General features: G+C 57.3%; 1 protein-coding gene across 1 annotated transcript; it reads right to left on the bottom strand.

The window, feature by feature from the left end:
• Window positions 1-636: 636 nt before the first annotated feature.
• PCDH12 (protocadherin 12) lies at window positions 637-11,087 on the bottom strand. The gene is made up of 4 exons (XM_079319746.1): window positions 7,990-11,087; window positions 7,459-7,553; window positions 6,205-6,392; window positions 637-1,366 (listed from the first exon to the last, which is right to left on the bottom strand). Exons 1-4 carry the CDS (start codon window positions 10,882-10,884, stop codon window positions 1,008-1,010), a joined length of 3,537 nt encoding a protein of 1,178 aa, XP_079175872.1. The 5' UTR covers window positions 10,885-11,087; the 3' UTR covers window positions 637-1,007.
• Window positions 11,088-15,879: the final 4,792 nt, after the last annotated feature.

Raw genomic sequence — 15,879 nt, 5'->3', positions numbered from 1 at the left:
CATGAGCCCATGGGGCCACTGCCCTTCCCTCCTCCAGCACTACAGAGGCACAAACACCTGTGTGCTTCTTCCTTTGTCACCAATATCTTGGTTTTCCCACCCGTGCTATTATCCCAAAACTGTCTTACAGCTCCCAGACAGACAGATCAAAGTGAAAACCCATAAAAAGGGTGAAGCTTGTGACTGAATATTTCAAAACAGTGTTTTCACACTTCCCTTTTCCCAGGTTACCTTTGGCAGACTCCAGCCATCTGGTGTCTGCTTTTGGATAAGAACTGTGCTCCAAAATCCAATGGCCTCAAAGGAGAGAACAGACTAGAACGGAATTGTTAAGGTTGGAAAAGACCTCTGAGATCATCAAGTCCAACTTGTGATTGATACCCACCTTCTCTCCCAGCCCAGAGCAGAGTGCCACATCCAGTCCTTATGGAGAAGGAAGCTGTGGGCACTTGGAGCAGCCGTAGGAGAGATGTCAGTGCTGATTTGGGGGTTTTTACAAAGTGCCAAGTTCCCAGTGGCAGAACCACAGAAGCTGGAAGGACCTGTGGGAGACACCAGGCACATCTTCCCTTCCCCAGCTGCCACTTCAGGCTTACTGCACATACATTATGTCAGCTACAGTGCTGACAGAGAGGGTAGTGTTAGAAAAAAAGGTTTTATTTAAATAACTGAAGCCCCGGAGCCCAGCTGCAACCGTGTCCATGACAGGTATTTTCACAGTGTGTGATCACATGGATGTATCTCACTGTGCTGTGCTTGTTCTCACAACCCCCTTGCCTGGGCCTGTCCTGGGAGGAAAGGGCTCCCCTGCTGCTGGCTGGGATGGGAGAGCAGGGTGGGAGAGGAGGAAGGCAAGGCCAGGCAGGTGGAGGGCAACTAAACCTGAATCAGAAATCCCATGGGGCGAGGCAGGGTGAAGAAACACCTGTCTGGGCACGGGTTATGCAGTGACCCTGCTGGGCTGGGGGGAGTTTGGGCACCCCAAAGCTCTGGCTGTTCTCTCCCTGCTACAGGCCTGCAGCAGCATCCCCGAGCCCCAGGCTGTGCCCACGGGCCGAGAGCTGCCGCAGCAGCCCCGCCTCGCCGTGCACCTGCACCTTCTGGGACAGGATCATCTCAAACAGGCTGCTCATCTCTGACAGGAAGGTGCTGGCCAGCCTCGTCCCAGAGCCGCCAGGGGCAGCACCAGCACCTTTGCCAAAGGTCTCAAAGGTCCTGGGCTTCTCCTGCCTTGCAGCCTCCTGGTCCTCGGGGGAGCAGGCTGAGTCCGGTGAGAAGATGTTGTCCTTGTAGCTGCTGGTCAGGGGCAGGGACAGCCGGGCCACCCACTCTGGGTCTGCAGCTGTCAGCCTCTTGAGGGCCAGCTCTGGGGAGGGACAGCACAGCAGGGAAAAGGAGGGGGAAAAGAAATTAATAGAAATATTGATGAATGAAAATATCTAAATTCAGCCGGTCGTAAACAGATCACCGGTGACACTGTGCAAACCAGCAGATCAAAAAAGCCAAATAAAGTAGAACTGCTTTGAAACTAGTGGGGGTTTTGTTTTGTTTTTAATGTAATAACCATTAGAATAGCAGTGCATTCTCATTTGTTGCAGTCTCAATTGGCACTGCACTAAATTGTTAGGAAAGCCTGAGAGAGGGGGTTTTAGAATGGCTGAAGGGGAGCAGACAATGAAAAGCTTTCCAGGGGGAAGTGTTGGACACAGAGATAGTGGACTTCCCTTCAGGGTCACTCCAGGGTGGGAATTTGCTGCTAAGGAGGCAGATTGAGACCGAAAAGAAGTGGGTTATTGAGAAAACAATAATACTAGAATGAAATTCTGGATTCTAAAATGCACAGCTGGATGGTTGGAGACTGGGACCAAACAATTGAGCTCTAAAGTAGTTGTTGCTCGATTGGAAACAGCTGAGGAGCAGGAGGAGCCTGGGCTGGGGGCTGGGGCAGGCTCCTTAGTGCACCAGTAATTCGATTGTGGCCCAAAATGGGCAACTGGAATCACACAGAGGATTGGTCAGGGTGTTCCCTGCTGGCAGGGTGGATTGTTCCTGGGTCTGATTAGGGGAATTACACACAAATCTGATTATTCATCTGTGGGAGAGGGAGCTGAAACCACACCAGCAGGGAAAACTCTGGAGATGAAACCAGGAGTGATCCAGGCTGACACAATGGAGACCCCAAGAGCTGGGGGTTGCTGCTCCTAAGGAAGCAAATGCTCTCCAGGGATCTGACTGCAACCTGTCATTATTTTGAGGAGATAAGCACCAGCAGAGGAAATCTTTGTGCTTAAAATAGTGCTGGCAAGAGAAGAAGTGATTATAGCTGTCCATGAATAAACATCTCCTGGAAAATAAAGGAAGGACCCAATAGCAGGGAGAGCCTGGAATAGCTTCCTCGTCAGACAGCAGGAAGGGGAACAGGGATTCTTGTTGTTTGAGGCAGCTGGTAAACAAGAGTCCGTGCTGTGGTGCACAGAGGCTGCAGTCCAGCCCCTCATTGTTCCTTCCCAAAGCACATCCAGACCCTCAGGGGGGCTCAGAGCAACCACCTGCTTTGGGAAAGGCATTGGGAGCAGCAGAACCTGACTGGGAACAAAACCCAGCAGTCCCAGGGTGGCAATATCTGGTGTCACTGGAATAATAATTGTGTGGGTGTGATTAAAAAGTGGCATCTGGAAGGAGGGTCTCCATTGCAATGCTCTCATCCTGCTGATTCCAGAGGGTGATCAACACCCTGCCACAGCTGGGACCAGGGATCTGCAGCCAGAGACTGAGACAAGGCTCCTTCCTCAGCCAGCCAAACAACTGCTCCTTTTTCTCCAGAAAACAACTGCCCTGGGGTGGGCTAGGGGGGAGAGCTGGGACTCCATCCTGCAAGGAGAGAAGGGACGGCACATCCCTTCGATTTTTGTTTCAGTTGGAGCCCCAAAATTCTTTTGTGTTGCTTCACATCCAGAGTTTCATGTCTCAGTATTTGAGTCATAGTGACTGCTCCTGGAGACACCACCCAAGTGTGCTGCAGGTTTTGCTGTAAAACATGCAGGTCTCTCCTCCCCAGGCTGCAAGAAGCCACTTCATTCCCTGAATATTTGTCTGCCTCAGCTCTGGAGCAGGGCACAACTGGTCTGCTCTCTGCAGGGAGAGCTGGGCCACGAAAACCTCATCATTAGGTATGTTTAATTTGACCAATAACTCTTTACTGCCTTGTTTTAATGGTGTTTGGGGAGCAGGGGTTGTTTTTATCATCCATAAAGTTCTATCTTTCATCTGCTGCTGGGAGTGCTGGGGGATCAGAGCTAACAGACGGTGCTGGGAGTTCATCCCGCAGCATCACCGATCCCAGAGCTGCCTGGGACTGCAGTGCCCCCCCTGGGAGCAGCACAAAGGCCCAGGCAGCCTCAGCCAGCTGCTAGGATGCTCCTGAGCACCAGCAGTGCTTCCTTCCTCCCTCTCAGGATGCAAGGCCATGGCTCTGTTTGTGTCTGAGAGAGGAGGAAGGAGCTCGGAAGATCTGGGATCCTGGGGAAGGTTTGGGGAAAGTATGGGAGGTCTGGGATCCTGGGGAAGGTTTGGGGAAAGTTTGGAAGTTGTGGGTTCCTGGGGAAGGTTTGGGGAAGGTTTGGGAAAGGTTTGGCTGGTCTGGGCTCTTGGGGAAGGTTTGGGGAAGGTTTGAAAGGTCTGGGCTCTTGGGGAAGATTTGGGGAAGGTTTGGCTGGTCTGGGCTCCTGGGGAAGATTTGGGGAAGGTTTGGCTGGTCTCGGCTCCTGGGGAAGATTTGGGGAAGGTTTGGCTGGTCTGGGCTCCTGAGGAAAGTTTGGCAGGTCTGGGCTCCTGGGGAAGGTTTGGGGAAGGTTTGGAGAAGGTTTGGGGAAGGTTTGGAGAAGGTTTGGGGAAGGTTTAGAGAAGGTTTGGGGAAGGTTTGGAGAAGGTTTGGGGAAGGTTTGGGGAAGGTTTGGGGAAGGTTTGGCAGGTCTGGGCTCCTGGGAAGGTCTGGTACCTTGGAACAGAGCAGCCTCTGGGCATGGCCAGCAGGATGCCACCCAGCCTCAGCATTCCCTTCTGGCAAGGAGCAGGAATGGCACTGCCATGTGGCACTGGGGACACAGGTCACTGTGGACATGGCAGTGCTGGTCTGGGACAGCTTTTCCAGCCCTAAAGATCCTGTGGAATTCCAGGACTTTGGACTTTAGTTTTTTTCATATCAGATCCAAGAATCACCTTCATGGATCATTCTCTCCACAGGCCAGATTTTCTCTCCTTGTGTGGGCAGGGCTGCACCCAGAGCTGCTGGGTAGCTCCACCAGTCCCTTTTCTGGGATCAGGGTGTGTCCATCTGGGATGGAGCTGGGCTCCCCTTTTCTCCCTGCTCTTGGCTGCAGAACCTTGGGATCTGAAGAAACTTTTAGGTCTCAACCTTTGTTTAGTTTGCTTCTTACAGGAATAAAAGAGCAGGGAGGCAAAGAGGGAGAAGCAGCAAGTTCTGTCCTAAAGGAAGAACACCAAAAATGCCCAGCTCTGGAATACAAACCACCCCAGCAGCAAAACTCAATGAGTTTCTCTTCTGTGGAGGAGCACGGAGGCTCCACAATGAAATTTCTGCTACAGGACGTGAGTCAGCCCAACTCTTTCAAATTGAAATGCCAGGAGAGGAGATTTTTAGAACAAATCAATAAAAGGAACATGTAGAAAATGTCAGACCCAGATGGTATTCACCCCGGAGTGCCAGAGGAACTCAGATATGAAATTGCCTGGTTTATTAGCTGCTGTTCATTAACTACTGCTTCAAATGAATGCAGGATCAGAGGGAGGGGAGGTGGAAATGGTGACAGGAGTTTTTAAGTGTGTGAAGGTGATTCCAGCCCAGGCAGATTCAGAGGAATCCTTCTGTGCAAGGCTCAGCAGAGAGAGCCCTGGAGCTGCTGCTCCCAGAGGAGCCACCTGACATTGTCACATGGAGAACTGTGCTCTGGAAATCTGGAAGGGCTAGATGGAGAGTCCTGGATGACTCTGGACAAGGGTCTGGACACAGGGAATGGCTCCCACTGCCAGAGGGCAGGGACGGATGGGATTTTGGGCAGGAATTGTTCCCTGGGAGGATGGGCAGGGCTGGCACAGGTGCCCAGAGCAGCCCCTGGATCCCTAGCAGTGCCCAAGACCAGGTTGGACATTGGGGATTGGGGCAGCCTGGGACAATGGGAGGTGTCCCTGCCATGACAGGGGAGGATTGGGATGATTTTTAAGGTCCCTTTCAACCCAAACCATTCCAGAATTCAATTCTGTGAAGGCAGAGGTCACCTGAGCTGGTGGAACAGCAGCAGTCAGGCTTGCAGGGGACCTGAATTTACAGCCAGGTTCTGTAGGGACTAATATGTGTTAAAAGCTGGGAAGTGAGGGTAGGAATAATTAATCTTCCTCACCAAGGGAGGTCATTAGCAGAGTCCCAGAGTATCTGCTCAACACAGTGATAAATGACATGGAAAGGGGACAATGCTGGTGTTGACTCCACTAAAACACCCAAGAGCAGAGGGCTGCTGAGGACCTGATAATGCTGAGTGCCATGAGCAGAGCATGGCTGGTGAATTTCTGTGTCACCAACTCTCAGATAATTGTCCCAGGGAACAACAAGCTGTCATGTGTTGATGGCTCTCCCTCCACGCAGAGGGGGGATTTGGGACTCACAACAAACAGGGCTCAGTGTGGAGCTTGGGCAGGACAGGAATGAGGAACAAACCAGAAAACCTCCTTGTACCCCCAGTGGATCCTCAATACCATACACAATTCTGTTCACAACTCCCAAAAAGATAAAATTAGCAGTGGGTTGATCACAGGAGATGAAGAGGAAAGAGGAGCCCAGTGGGGCTCTGAGGGTAGATAACATCTTGAGGGCTTTGACAAGGACATGTGTCCACCTTTCTCACTCTGCATGGACCAGGAGACCATGAAGGGAGAGCTCAGAGCAGAATGGGAATGTGAAACTGGACCAACAAAGGGAGAGCTCAGAGCAGAATGGGAATGTGAAACTGGACCACAGAGATCAAGCCACAGATCACTAAACCCTAAACCACAGCAGACACATCCGTGGGAGGGAAGACCAGCCATAACCACATGTTAAAACCCAAAATCCAACTGCCCCTGCCAGAGCTGCTGCAGAGTGTGATGTGCCCTGGCCAGCTGGGTCCCCTGAGCCCCAGGGGGTCACCTCACCTGCCTGTGGCTCCAGGAGGGTCTCCAGCTCCTCTCCCACCAGCTGCTGCACCGAGAGCTCGAAGGCGCTGTCGCAGTCGCGGTCGCCGGCCTCACTCTCGCCGTGCCCGCTGTCCTTGGTGCTCAGGCAGTCTGTGTCCAGCCCCATGTCCAGCCCTGTGTCCAGCCCCGTGTCCAGCCCTGCAGCCCTGCCAGGGGTCACAACACCCAGGTCACTGCAGCCCCCAGCCCCAGTGAGCCCTTGGAAGGGGCTCCATGTCCCCAAAATGCCCCGGGCACCCTCCCGTGCATTGCTCACAGAACCGAGGGCATTTTCAGTGCCCATCAGTTAATGAGTTTTGGGGGTTTGCTCCACATTTCTTGCCCAAAAGGGTTTTTATCCTTCTGCAGCAAGATCGTGGCAGCACAGGAGGGTTGGGAGAGACCTTAAAGCCCATCCAGTGCCACCCTTGCCATGGGCAGGGATACTCTCCACAACCCCAGGTTGCTCCAAACCCCATCCAGCCTGGTCTGGAACATTTCCAGGGATCCAGGGGCATACCCTGAGCAAACAGGGACCTGCTGGCTCCTCCCCATGAATTCAGAGGAGCTTCCCTCCTGCAGGGCCAGGTGAGGAGCACCCCAGATACACTGGAGCTGCTCTCCCTCCCTCTCCATCCTCTGCAGCTGTGGGTGACAAAGGTGCAGAAATCTGTCTGCCCATGGCCTGGCCATCTGGGGACAGGGGAACATGGCAAGGCAGTGATGAAGACTCAGGACTGTGCACCCAGAGCACACAACATCATTTAATGGGAACACCATGGAGTTTGGGGCTATCTGTGGCACACAGCTGGGATATCTGGGTGTTTCCAGCCCTGCTGCAGTTCCTCACTCATCTGCCCCCTGGCACAGGGTCAGGGGTCCCAAACTCATGTTGCCAGGCACTAAGAAAGTGTCCAGGGCCGTGAGAACACTCATCCTTGCGCTGCTGCCTCCAGAGCTGGGCCCCTCTGTGCTCCTGAGCACCCAGAACCACCAGAGCTCTTGGCAAGGGATGGTTCATGGTGATGGAGGAGCTCAGGTGAGGATGGAGGTGCCAAATGTGCCCCAGGAAGGAGGCAAAGAGTGGCTGGATACCACTGGGAGCCAGGACCAGAGGAGCACCACCAGCCCCTGCAGGGAGAGCCTCCAGTCTCTGGGATGAGGTTATTCCTTGTGTGTTTCTGTGCTGCTGGGGCTGCAGCAGGGAAGGGAAGTGCTGGGAGCCAGCCTTACCTGCTGCCGTTCTTGGCCGTGTACTTGTTTCCCCTGTAGTTTGTTTTGGGCTGGAACTGGCCCTGGTGCAGCAGGGAGAGCAGCTGGGAGATTTGCTGCAAGGCAGGAAAAGCCTGTTGAGCCCCGGGCTGGCCACTCAAGCTGCTTCCTGCCAGGACATCCCCAAGAGCCCCCCCCCCCCCCCCCCCCCCGGCCTTTTTATAGCATTTCCTCCTCCTGCAGATGGCTCAGCATCCCCACACCGAGGGAAAAACAAGCCCATGGCAGCCCACCTGGGCCCCTGAGCTTCCCCTGCAGCCCTCCTGCCGTTCCCTGCTGCCCATGGGATTGTCCCTTCCCCCTGTGCCAGCCCTGCTCCCTGTGTCCTGCTGGGGTGACCCTTTCTGGGTGGGGAGGGGAGGGCTGTTCACCCTACCCAGGCTTGGGGGAAAAGACCAACCTGAGACCATCAGGCTGCACATTCCCAGCACCCCAGGGTGGGCACGGCAGGGCTGGGGTGCCACACCCCGGGAATGCTGGAGCAGCTCCTACCTGCACTGGGGGCGACTCCATGGCGAACTCCCCGCTGGGGCTCTGCTCCGCCAGGGCCACCAGCGACAGCCGGACCAGGCTCCTGAGGATCTGCTGGTGGGGCTGGGGCTGCCCCGCTCCCCCTGCACCCAGGGCTGGCTCAGGTGGCACCTGGGGCTCTCCCATGGGTGGCTTCACCAAGCTCTTGCCGTGCAGCGGCGCCTCGGGGGGGGTCACAGCCTCCTTCCCCGGGTGTTTGGGTCGGTGGGGCTGGCACGGCCGGCGCTGCAGGATGGGCAGCTCCAAGGTGCCCTGCTGCTCCTCGGAGCCTTTTTGTGTCCTCTGATTCCTCAGGGTCCTGTAGAGAGTGGGTGTGAGGTGGAGGGGAGCCTGTGGGGACGCGGGGCTGGCCGTGCCAGGCTGCTCCTCCTGGCAGGGCTGGGGGGGCTCAGGCTCCCGGGGGCGTCCCCGGAGCAGAGGGACCAGGTGGATATCAGCCTTCTGGATCTGCCTGTGCGGCTTCTTGAGCTGCTGCTGCCTGCGGGCGTCCTCTGCCTCCCGGCAGTTGTAAGCCATGCCGTCCTTCTTGTCCTTCTTGCGCAGGGACAGGGTCAGCGCCAGCAGCAGCAGGCAGCCGCCCAGCAGAGCGGCCAGGCAGATCAGCAGCAGCACGGGCAGGCTGGGCCAGCCCGGATCCCGCGCTGACATCTTGGAGAAGGACCCGTGCCGCCGGAAAAGCAAACGGAGCCGGGCCAGGCTCTGCAGGGGGGTGTCCCCCTGGTCGCTCACCCGCACCAGCAGCTCCCGCTGGCTGCCTGCCAGGCTGCTGGCATTGCTGGAGTTGAGGGACACCTGCCCCAGGAGGGGGTCCAGGGTGAAGAGCCCGGCATCGTCCCCACCCACCAGATCATAGCGGAGAGCCCCGTTGATGCCGGAGTCCACATCCCTGGCCACGATGGTGAACAGGAGGGGGCTGCCAGGGCACGACACGGGAGTGGAATTGGTCACTGCTGCAGTCCCCTGGGTGCTCCCATTCCCAGGGACCACCCAGCAGCACCCAGTGTCCACATTGACCAGCACAGGGAGCGTGGCCACCCCTCCCACCAGCGCTGGCCAGGTGATGACGGGTGCGTTGTCGTTCCGGTCGAGCACAGCCAGCCTGACAGAGATGTTGGATGCCAGCTTGGGATGGCCTCCATCCTCCGCTGTCACCAGGAACTCCAGGCTCCTCACCTGCTCGTAATCAAAAGCTTGGAGGGCAAAAACATCCCCAGTGATGGGGTCGACCGAGACCAGCCCCAGAGCAGAGGGGTCCAGCATCCTGTAGGTGACCTTGCCATTGAAGCCCAGGTCGGGGTCGGTGGCACGGACAGCGAGCAGGAAGGCAGGAGTGTCGCTGTTCTCAGCCACAGCAGCCTCGTAGGCAGCCTTTTCGAAGGCAGGGGCGTTGTCATTGACATCACTGATGCAGATGGTGAGGTGTTTCAGCACGGCCAGCGACAGCTCCCCCATGTCCCGCACCACCAGCGTCAGGTTGTACTCGGCGCGCCGCTCGCGGTCCAGCGAGGCGTTGGTCAGCAGCGCGAAGCTGTGACTGTTGGTTCTCTTCAGCCTGAAGTGCTCATAGCCCTGGCTGAGGGAGCAGAGCACCTGCCCGTTGCTCCCCGAGTCGGGGTCGCTGGCTGTCACCAAGGCCACGAAGCTGTCCTTGGGGAGGGCCTCGGACAGCACGGGCTCGCGCGCGGCCCAGGTGACGTGGACATCGGGAGCGTTGTCATTGACATCCAGCACCCTGACCAGGACCTTGCAGTGCGCCGGGATGGGGTTGGCGCCCAGGTCCCGCGCCTGCACGTCCAGCTCATAGGCCTGGGTCTCCTCGTAGTCCAGAGGCAGCCTGAGGAGCACGCTGCCCGTGCGGGCGTCGACGCTGAAGGTGCTCAGCACCTCAGGGGGCGCGTGCCTGCTCAGGCTGTACTCGATCTCCCCGTTGGGACCCTGGTCGGGGTCAGTGGCCGTGACCGTCACCAGGAGAGTGCCAGGCTGCGCGTCCTCCCAAACCTCCACCGTCAGGGAGCTCTCTGCAAACACGGGGCTGTTGTCGTTGGAGTCCAGGACGATGATTTTAATCAAAGCGGTCCCTGATTTCGGCGGCTCCCCGTGGTCGGTGGCCGTCAGCACCAGGTCGAAGGAGGAGTGCAGCTCCCTGTCCACCTCCTTCACCACCACGAGCTCGGCGTGCCTCGTCCCATCGGAGCCGGAGACCACCTCCAGAGCGAAGTGTTGGCTGGGGGAGAGGGCGTAGGAGCAGCGGGCATTGGGGCCGGCGTCGGCGTCCAGGGCTCGGTCCAGCGGGATCCGCGTGCGCAGGGACGCGCTCTCTGACATCTCCAGCTCCAGCTCGGCCGTGGGGAAGCGCGGCGCGTTGTCGTTGACGTCCATCACCTGAACCTCCACGTGGATCAGGGCCGGGCTCTGGGCGGCCAGCACGTCGAAGGACACCCAGCAGGGATCACTGTGGCGGCACAGCTGCTCCCTGTCCACCCTCCCGGCCGTGCTGAGCACCCCGTCCCCGCTGCCCACATGCACAGGGAACCTGCCGGGGGTCTCCATCAGCTGGAAGGTCTCGGCCGCCTCGCCGCTCTCAGCACCCTCGAAGTGCTCGGCCAGGCTCCCTATGACGGTGCCCGGGGGCACCTCCTCCAGCACGCGGTACTGCACGGTGAACGTGGCCACCTCCTGGGCGTCGGCGCTCAGGAACAGGTACCACCACCAGAGCGCCGGCAGCGGCAGCGCCGAGCGGCTCAGCCCCAGCACGCTGCCCGCAGAGCCCCCGCGGCTCCGCCGCGCTGCCACCGGCTGTCCCGCCGGCCACCGCATCCCCGCGGCGTCCTCAGGGCCACTGCAGCGCCGAGCCATCCTCTCCCATGCCCGGGTGGAGCGGGCTCCGGACAGAGCTTGCCAGAGGGATGTCGCAAGCGGGGCTGGCGGCCGTGCCCCGCGCTGCCATCACCGGAGCTCCCCGGGCCGGGACAGCCCGGAGCGGAGGGACCGTCCCCGGAGCAGCCGGGCTGGCCGGGCTGGGGATGGACATCCTATGGAAACCACACCTACAGGAAAAGGGAGGACCGGGCTGGTACAATGCCGGGGCGGGGTGGGGGCTCGTGGGGGGCAGGGTGTGGAAGTGCCCTCCGATCCCAGCGCGACACCCCTGTCACCTGCAGAGCACAGAAGCTGCGATTCCTACAGTGCCCGACCCTCCACAAACCTCTTCTTCAGGAACAGGTGATGGACTCCAGCTCCAGCATTGATCCAAAACCTTGTTCCCCACGCTTTCACATCTCAGACATTAACATATTCTCATCTTGCCTAAATCCAAGGGCCATCCCTGCTCCTTGCTCTGTCTTCGGAGGTCGATGTGCCCAAGTCACCTTTCCCAGCACAAAGGTGATGAATCACCAGACCCAGCTGGCCAAAACGATGAATCAGCAGGAGCGTGGCCACACCAAACCCGGCCGGGAGGGCCCGAGGGAAGGAGGGAGGCGCTGGCAGGCACGACCCGTGTCCGTCCCTGCATCCGTCTGTCCTGGCTGCTCCCAGTCTTGGCACGGGCTCCATCCCAGCTTGGCTCAGCACTGATCTCCCTGGCGTCACCCCTGCTCGGCCTTATTTCAGCACCTCACCCCGAGCCCACACCTTGAGGCTGCCCAGCTGTTGCTCTGATGTCAGCACAGCTGGCTAGCTGTGCACACACAGCTAGCACAGCCTGGAGATGTTCCTCGGGTTCCTCCTGAGCCTGCCGAGCCCCCAGATCCCAGGCTGGGTTTGCTTTGGTCTCTAGGTGGCTGAAGCCGTTCAGTACAGGGAGTTTTCCTTATGGAGCATCCTCAAGGTGTGGTTGTAGCCCGACCAGCCACATCATTTTTGTGTCCCCACACCTCTCAGACAGCCTCCAGCAGCCTTTGATGTCCTGAGCCCACCTCGCCCTCCCCTCCTGCTTTTCCAGCCTTGATGGGCACCCCTTGTTCCCCACCATTCCCATCCCTCCCAGCTCCCCTCACCGCTGTGCTTTTCGCAGGTGAGGCTCCCGCATCCCTGCTGCCATCACTTTTCTTTATCACGGAGAATTTTGATGCCCCAAAAAGCAGCATAACCAAAGCCACGGCAGTGCCAGGAGCTGGTGGGAGGAAGGGACGGTGCCATGGGGATGGCCGAGCCCCGGCGCTATTCCCGGGCTCGTCCGCAGCTCCAGGTGACCTTTGCCAAGTCATTTCCCTGCTTTGTGCTCGCGTTTCCTCCCGCGCAGCCCGGGCTGTCCCGGAGCGCGGATCCCGCTCCCTGCGGCGGCTCTGCTGCCCGCGGGGCTCCGGCTGCAGCAGCCGATGTCTTCCAGCCCGAGCCCGATTTTGGGAGGGGAGGTGGGAAGACCGCTTCCTTCTGCTGGGACTGTTATCCCTCCAGCTCGTGGTTTTTTAATTTTTTTTTTTTTTAATGCTTTTCCTTTTCAGGGATGGAGCGGAACAGAAGAGCAGCGCTGGAACATCACAAGGGGAAGGAAATAAATAAAAACCCAGGATTGTGGGGGTTCGTCGAGGAGCCCTGCATGGGGCTTACTTGTCCCATCACCTCCCAATCCAACTGCAGAAAAGGCAATCTACCTGAGTGCCCCGTGTTTAACCCATCACTGACCACAGGAAATTAATTCCCCCTGACTCCAACACCCACCTGCCAGACCCCACTTCTGCCGTCCCCACCACTCAGCTGCGAGGATTCCAAACCTCCAAACCACTCATTTTTCTCTCCAAAGACACGGACCAGGTGGGGTTTTGATCACCAGTTTGCTCAGGGAAAGGCTGGGAGGAGAAGTCACTGTCACCAGGCTGTGAGGCCCTGAGCACTGTGCCCAGTCTGGCTGTGCAGATCCCAGCACTGGTGACAGGTCTGGCCTGCCCAGGACGAGCTGGAGGAGCTCCTGCATGAATTATTTATGATTCTTCAGGGATAAATCCCTCCAGACCCGGCCTGTGACCCCCAGCCATCAGAACACTCCCAGCTGGCAGGAGGATGCTGCAGAGGCATCGCTGAGCTGCAAATCACTGCCGTGGAGGGAGATAGACAGAGTAACTCTGCAAGAAAATGGTAAAGAAAAACGGGATCGAGCTGAGACTTGCCAGAAGCACCGGCAGGGAAATGAGATCTGGTGCTAAAAACAAAACGTGTCTCCTCCTGTTTCCTGTTCACGCCCCGGCAGGTTCCTGACGTGCTTCAGGACCTCCATGGACCCGTGGTGTTTGTGAGCACAAAATTCTCCCTCGAAGGTTTGGACTGTGCCTGAACTCTTCCACTTAAAGCTCAAAAAGAGCCTCGGCTACACTGAGTTCTTACAGCACTTCACGCATTCACTGTGTGTAATGCTTCCTCCAGCTCCTGCCCGTGCTGTCAGTGCCCAGAGCAGCTGGAAATGCCATTTTCGGGAGGGCAAACCTGGCTCAGCTGCTCTCGGGGCTGCAGAGCAGGGCACGGGCACACCCTGAGCTCCCGGGAGTGCAGAGCTGTGCTGGAGGTACCGCTCTCCTGTCCATCACCTGGAAGAGAGCAGCAGCACCAGGTTATTTCGAGCTCCACTGCACAGCTGGAGATCTTCAAACGTTGTCATTTCGGGCTGGCACGGTGGTACCTGGGACCAGGAGCTGTGCCATGACACAGCAGGGAGCCGAGGGCAGCTCGAAGTGAGAGTGAAGAGGCTTCTTCAAATCCAATTATTTTCTCTGATGGAGACAGGCTGAGAGCTGGGGGTGTTGCCTGGGCAAGAGGAGGATCCAGGCAGATCTTAAAGCTCCTTCCAGTGCCCGAGGCTGCCGGGAGGGTTTGGACGCAGCTCCAGGGATGCTCGGGGTGGGATTGTCAGGATGACCAGGGGCTGGATTGATGGTCCTTCCAACTGGGGATATTCCATGATTCTATGACTTTTCAGCGCTTCAAAGACAGCCTTTGCTCTCTGGAAGTGTCACTCCCTTCTCGGCAGGAGAGAATGAGCATGAGGTGTGCTCAGGGCAGAACCTTCCCCATCCTCAGCTCCCTAAAGGAACTGGGGGTCCTTTCTCAGGAGGAAGGACGTGATTCCCCCTCCCACAGCAGCTACAGATCTCTGCAAAAGGTGGAGGGACCTTCCCTGGGGGTGGTCGGGCTCTCCCTGAGCTCATCTCCATGAAAACAGCAGGTGACACCGGCTGGAGGTGACACCGGCTGGAGGTGACACCGGCTGGAAATGACACCGGCTGGAGGTGACCTCCCTGTGCCACCGCTCCAACCCAGGCTGAGCTGCTCATCCTCAAGCACCACCACCAACCACCCGGGTGTGTCCTGGGTGTCCTCCAGCGCCTCCTTCTCGGAGCTCCCGGCTCCTCGGAGCCCGGGGAAGGCGCAGCCCCAGCGCTCTGCAGTTGGATCTCTCCACCACGAGAGCCCACTGCTGCTCCGCGCTGCGCTCCGCCGCTGGCCCCGCCTGTCCCCGCTCAGCCGGAGGGGCTGGGGGTGCTGGGCCCCCCAAAATCTCCCCACGGAGGGGCTGAGACCCCCCTTCCCCCTGCGCAGGGTGCCGGGGGGCTCTGCCACCCCACCCCCGCAGTGATGCTGCCCTGGCTCTTCTCCATCCCCAGCGGCTGCCGGGGCGCCTCCCTCAGTCTGGCACGGCTTTGGGGTCTTTCTCTGGCTTTTACACTATTTTAGGGCCTTTTCCTCGCTTTCACGCGATTTTAGGGTGATTCCCCTGATTTTGCACACTTTCAGGACGTTTCCCTGGCTTTTATGCAATTTTAGGGTCTTTCCCTGTGTTTCACACTATTTTAGGATGTTTTCCCCGTTTTTGCACACTTTCAGGTTGTTTTCCTAGGTTTTACGCGATTTTAGGGTGTTTCCCCCGTTTTTACACACTTTTAGGGTATTTCCCTGGGTTTTACAGGATTTTAGGGTGTCCCTGGGTTGTGCACACTTTCAGTGTGTTTCCCTGGGTTTTGCACGATTTCAAGGGGTTTCCCCCATTTTTACACACTTTTAGGGTGTTTCCCTGGATTTTACACGATTTCAGGGGGTTTCCCCCAGTTTTGCAGTTTCAGGGTGTTTCCCCGATTTTTATATACTTTCAGGACATTTCCCTCAACTGTACTCGATTTTAGGGTATTTCTCTGTGTTCCACACTATTTTAGGGTGTTTCCCCCGTTTTTACACACTTTTAGGTTGTTTCCCTGGGTTTTACAGGATTTTAGGGTGTCCCTGGGTTTTGCACACTTTCAGGGCGTTTCCCTAGGTTTCACACATTTTTAGGGTGTTTCCCTGGGTTTTACACGATTTTTGGCAGCTCTGCAGCATCACGAGCAGAGTCCCCATCAAATCCCGCTGTATCCCCTCTAAACCCTCCTCTGGAGGGGATCATAAATGTTCCTCCCCTTCTGCAGGGCAGCACCTCCATCAGGAGGGAAACAAAAGGGGATGCAGGCGGTCCCTGATGAGGACAGGGTTAATTATCGATTAAAGCAGCAGCTCCTGAAAGCTTCCCCAGGCAAAAACCCGGTTTTGAGCAAAGCAGCTCCTGCCTGCCGGGCTCCAGAGCAGAGAGGGCGATAAGAAGAGTTATTGTTGCTCTGTGCTCATGAAAGGATTATTGTTAAGGAGGGGGAGAAAGTTATAAGTGAGGTAAATTGGGCCAGGCTGGGTGTTTGAATAGACAGGAATAATGTTATGCTAATGGCATGCACGTCTCTGCTGCTCCAGGACCCTGACGTGGTTTATAAAGCCCGGTGCTACAAAAAGCAATTCTGTGAGCAGACAGAGGGAGAGCTGGCCAAAGAGAAACGAGGAGAAGCTGTAAAAATGATGTTTTATTGTGTGGGAGAAAGCAATGAGTTGAGATCTAAC

The sequence above is a fragment of the Erithacus rubecula genome, assembly GCF_903797595.1.
Source record: "Erithacus rubecula genome assembly, chromosome: 16".
Classification (NCBI taxonomy): domain Eukaryota; kingdom Metazoa; phylum Chordata; class Aves; order Passeriformes; family Muscicapidae; genus Erithacus; species Erithacus rubecula.
Note: the sequence above shows the minus strand (reverse complement) of the source record. Positions and strands in the feature narration are given on the sequence as shown.